General features: G+C 30.6%; 1 protein-coding gene across 1 annotated transcript in view; it reads right to left on the reverse strand.

Annotated features, from left to right (window-relative positions):
* Window positions 1-993, reverse strand: part of LOC113376328 — an 8,516-nt gene extending 7,523 nt beyond the window's left edge. Inside the window, exon 1 of the mRNA XM_026616237.1 lies at window positions 728-993. Coding sequence (XP_026472022.1) covers window positions 728-993 — 266 coding nt within the window. The remainder of the gene's footprint in view (window positions 1-727) is intronic.
* Window positions 994-5,491: the final 4,498 nt, after the last annotated feature.

The raw sequence follows: 5,491 nt of genomic DNA on the forward strand, positions 1-5,491 counted from the left end.
CGCCAAAACAAATATTGTTTTTGCAAATAATTCATCCTGTAACAATTGTGTTGAAGAACTTCATGTAATTAAAATTAACACACATTCATTTACTGTTTGTATTTTTTTACTTTTTCGTGGCGATATAATCTCATTCCTTGAACAGCTGTAATATCCTTCTTGCCTAACAAATTGAAGCCATACTTTATATTTGTTTTATTTATCAAGCCCTGCACATAGCTTGATCTATGAATCATTTGCTTTTTTATGTGAACGTTAATGCTATGATCTCATCAATATTACGAAGTAATAAATTAACCATATTATTAATGTCAACAGCCACATTTATAATTTGCCAAACATTCCAAATTGTCCATTTGCATGTCGCAATCGTCCAATTTGCATGAAACACACCTAGGTGAAATTAACCTTTCAGATACAGTATCTAGTTAGGTAGATAATTTGGTATAGGTGGAAATACAACCCGTTAAACTTACACAAAGTGGGAATTTTACCCGAATTTAATATTTTCGACAAGTTTGACATCCAACCTGATTATTTTATCCAACCTAATCCATGTCGCACCTAAAGAAGTTTTACTTCAAAAAATGTTTAGAGACTACGAGCTAAATACAAACTCAAGTGAAAGTCGACACATTTTTTTTGTTTTTTGACATATGATTTGACATTTGATGTATTTTTTTTTTGCTCGCAGACTAGATCGAATAATTGCGATTGCTGCACTTACAGCGTCGTAGTCTTCAACTTCACGTTGGCGTTTTCATTGCATTTGTACGGATTTACAGCCGTGTCGCGCCTAATGAAGTTTTTGTAAGTTGGCAATGAGTTTTGTAAAGGCGACCGTTCCTGATCGTCTCTGAATATAAATCTCGATGATGTTCCGTTCGTCCCGGTCCGTCCTGGTCCGTCCCAATTGTAAATCGGCGGCGGCTGTAATGCTATGTATAAGGCTGTAATCTCTGTTTTCGTTTCGTTGTCGGCACGACCTCGCATACGATATCTTAATCACAGTAAGCTGTTATATTGTAATTTGCGCGTCACTTAGATGCTTTATGGGAGCTAAATACCCCTGTAATTTATCGTTGCTGTATCTTAATGGTTAATATCAAATTTATCTCGACTGGTCGCGATCTTCTCTATGTAATGTCTGTATAATGAAAGTGATTGACCAAACCGAACAAATCGCCGTAAATGGATTATGAAAATAGTATATGCGCCTGCATAATAGTAGAGAATTTTACATTTTATGTTTTAATATTCTTAGTGTATATAGCAATGCTAGTAACAAAATTATGATGATAGAAGATTATATAGCTATATAACATACACGTAAATAATAGTAAATTAGCTCTTAATAGTACGTGCTTATAATAATAGTACACGAACATATAATAGTAGACATAAATATTCCAGTCATATTCGACTAACAGGAACTACTATAGAAAGTTGAAAAAAATTGCTATTTCAACGTTAATTTTTGATCAGAGCTAATTAACATCTTAATTTTATTAATTAAAAAATACATTTTAGTATTATATTATATTCATTAGAATATTGTTATAATTTATGTAACGAATGGAAAATCAACTATTTGTTGTAAAATTGTAAATTATCGAATTACCCAAAAACGCTGCATCAAAAACTCAAACGCTATTTCATGAAGCTAATTTTATGATGATTAGCACAGCCAAATTAAATTAAATTTCTTTAAAATTAGCAAATAAGTGAAAGACTATTGAACATTTTAATGAAAATTTTGCATAGTGATAAAGTTTTGTGGTTTAAAGGATTAAAAATAAAAATTCAATCAATCAATGAAATCTTTACAAAAAAACTCATTCATTTTAAGGTAAAGTTCTATACAATTTAGAAAGTTGCTAAATCTCAATTCTTTTCACTGGAATGGGTTGTTTATATGTTCATAAATTCATAAATTCAATTCATTCATAAATACAAATTCATTTTTATTCAAGTTTGTTCACATTCAAATTCACCTTGTAATAGTTTTAATCCTTTGGTTAATAATTATCCCAATGAAATTTTGATATGTAAGTATCAATATTAATAGTAATTCTACATATCTTTGTACATCGTTGAAGAAAGGACACAGCGAATTGTTAATCAAATTTCATATCGACTTAAGATTTTTGCGTTAATTTTTTTAACAATAAAAAAACTAAGGCAATTATTAAACGAATACTTTGTAATTTTTTATGATATTTATTTTTACATAATCATCTGTATAATATGTTGCACTGATGGCCGGTTGACCCTGCGTCCCTGCGTGATGCCCCGTAATCGTAATGGGACGTTCTGTGCCGTTGAGTTACGACCCCGGTACACCTACTTAATGCTACGCTTTCAACTATTACATGCCCGTAGTCATAAAGACTAATATACCGCAGTCTATTTTGATTTATTTTAACGTCAAATGTGCATATGTTATATCCTGACAAATGTGATAAGGCACAATCCAATATACTATGATTACGATGATTGTTGTATATATATATACATACCTACTATCATTAGCAGATGAAGTGAAAAATGTCTGTCTATAAACAAGTACCATTTTCTTCTTTGATAAATGATTTTTTATACTTTTTTAAATGGCAGGTTAAAACTTGCGATCTAAATAACTTTTTACGCAATTCAGGGATAATTCCCATTTTAAATAATGCAAGACTTTTTAATCGAGAATTATTTTTAACTTTCAGAAAATTTTATAAATGTTCAAATTTATATGTACAACTGTAATTCTTCTTTAATTATATGTTCTTCAAAAAAAAAACGTTATATCAAACGTTATCGCAAAGCTTATCGATTGTATTTTATTAAAAAATTATTATTAATATTAATATTATTAATAATATTATTTTTTACTAATAATATTATTATTAATAATATTAATTATTTACGATATAGGGTGTTTCAGAAATCAACGTTAGGCGGAGGTGAAAATATAGTAAAAAAGATATTATAAGATGCAGTTTGAAAGTTATGAGCTTTTAAGTATAATCTAGAGCTTTGGTCAAATTGTCACCATTTTTCAGTTATTTTTTTAATATTTATATAAGTTTTGTTTGAAATCGTACCATCACTTCTAAGACCACAGTTAAAAATAATGTCACAATAGCCCTAAGTTTTCTAGAATTGACTATGTGTTAAACTATGAACTCAAAGTTTCACATTTTCACCACATTGAAAGGTATGATCAATATGGATGTAGTGTTTTGGCAAGTTCCATTAAAGTTTGTGCATTTAGTCACGATTGCAAAATATAATACTTGTTAATTTCGTACTGAAAATAAATGAGTAAAAAAAAGTGTATGAGAAAGCGTCGACGAAAAGTGAAATTTCGTTCATACACATACACGTGCATACCTTTTCCAATTTATTCTCATTCGATTAATTAGAAAACGTCGAGAAGACGTAAAATTAGAAAATCGATTCTGGTGAACTTCTCCTTCGGGAACTGAATAAGATGGTACTTTTGCCAGATTGTACGTATGAAATGCGATGCGATGATTTTTGGTGACATCAACATGGTCGTCATTGTTACGTAATAAGAAGAACAACATGGTTCCTGAGGAGAGCGTTCTCAGCTCGACTCGACTCGACACGACTCGACTCGGCCGCGTTGCGTCCGCTTCCGTTGTATCGCGCCCCACAAAGAAGACCGGATACGAAGCGGCCCTTCAGGATGCCGTGAATTATGGCCGCCGACGACGACGACGAACGCTTACGCTCGCGGACGATCCACTCGGACCCTATATATATACACGATACAAATACCTACTATATATATTTCAGATCAAATTTATTTTTCTTGTAGACCTTCAACTTCTAACCAAATCGTATCAATGTCGACAGTACAAACAGAAAACTTTGGCAGATTTCAGATTGAATAGCAGACTTACAACAGCTAGACATTTCGTTTTGGGTTTAAATACTTTCCTACAAAATTCATAATAGCAAAAAAATCTTCACAAATAACTAAATTATTTTATTAACAAATTAATGGCGAATTTATTTTGTTTAAAATGGAAATAATAAAAAAGATGATTTAAAGTGATATACTGGTCTAGAATTTAATTTTCTAAAATAAATAAAAAAAGTAAATAAGTAAAAGTAAAGTAAAGATTTTTTTTTATTCGCATATTTTCAGAGTTTAACTGTTCAAGAATATGTGTACAAGAGAATTGATCAAAATTTAATTTTCGGAAATATAGCTGTTTGATCACGATAATCCTTCTCTATTTTCTTATCAGCAAAACTTTAAACGTGTATTTCTCGAAACTATCTTTTTCAATAAAATACCCACGATTTCTCCTGGATTCTACTAGACCGATTCACTTGATTTTTTTTACAGTGTCTTTTTTATAGATTCAATCTCACCAGCATGAACTTCATCCCCAAATCCTGATTTTTACCATTATTAAAAAATCTTAGAACATAAAAAAAAGTTGTAAGAAAAATAATTTTCTTTCAAGCAGTCGCTATTTTGTGAAAAAACATTTTATTAGCTGACCCGTAGTTATTCTAAATTAATAACATATAAATATTTTTTCAGATCAGGTTCATATTATTTGGTGGTCTTAAATGATGAATATTGTCAAGTGCCAATTTTTTAAAATCCCCACTTCACCACCTTCTAGAATTAAAATTTTATGACTATTTTTAATTTTTATCTGTTTTATATTCTTAAAACATTAATTAACAACTTGTAAAAAAAACTATACTAAAAATATTGTTTGCCTTTTTATACGACCTTTCAAAAATTGCATAGAAATAAATCAAATAAGTAGAAAAGTTTATTTGCTACTTTTCTTAGCAATCATTTGCTTTAAGACACTAGATTAGGATTTCTAGAAGCACGTTTCATGAAACACCGACAAACCTATTTTAGCAACGTAAGAAAATACAAATTTCTACTTTGTACTGGCAAATATTAGAAATCTTCTTACGATTAGACAAAATAGCGAAATTTTTGTTTACAACATCTCTAACACGATTACTTTATATGCATTTCAACTATAACACAACCTATTTTCCATTTCTGTTTTTACCGCACAAACGAATAATTTGCAATACGACGATATCAACTGGATATCAATAAGCCATAAATCAAAATTTTATTGTCGCACCGGTAGAAATTAGCAAAGCGGTAAATCCTCCGTTCGATCGATTCTTGATTTTTTGAAAATCAACTGACAACTAAAACATTTTACGACTTCCGTTCATAACATTGGATTTTATATATATATATATATATATATATATATATATATATCGTGTGTCCTGATGTAGGGGACCAGGTTAGACTTGGAGATCGACAGGAAACTAATTACGATTGTTATGAATAAAACTCGATCCGTGCAGACTGGGCAAGGCTCAGCAGGGCAGGACGGTCGACGTGCGATCACCTCGACATCGTCGTCATTCGAATCGATCATGTCTCGTAATATAATAGTTATATTGTTCAATTTCA

The sequence above is a fragment of the Ctenocephalides felis genome, unplaced genomic scaffold (assembly GCF_003426905.1).
Source record: "Ctenocephalides felis isolate EL2017-DRISC unplaced genomic scaffold, ASM342690v1 CF-g0.4_SCAFFOLD_01886, whole genome shotgun sequence".
NCBI classification, from domain to species: domain Eukaryota; kingdom Metazoa; phylum Arthropoda; class Insecta; order Siphonaptera; family Pulicidae; genus Ctenocephalides; species Ctenocephalides felis.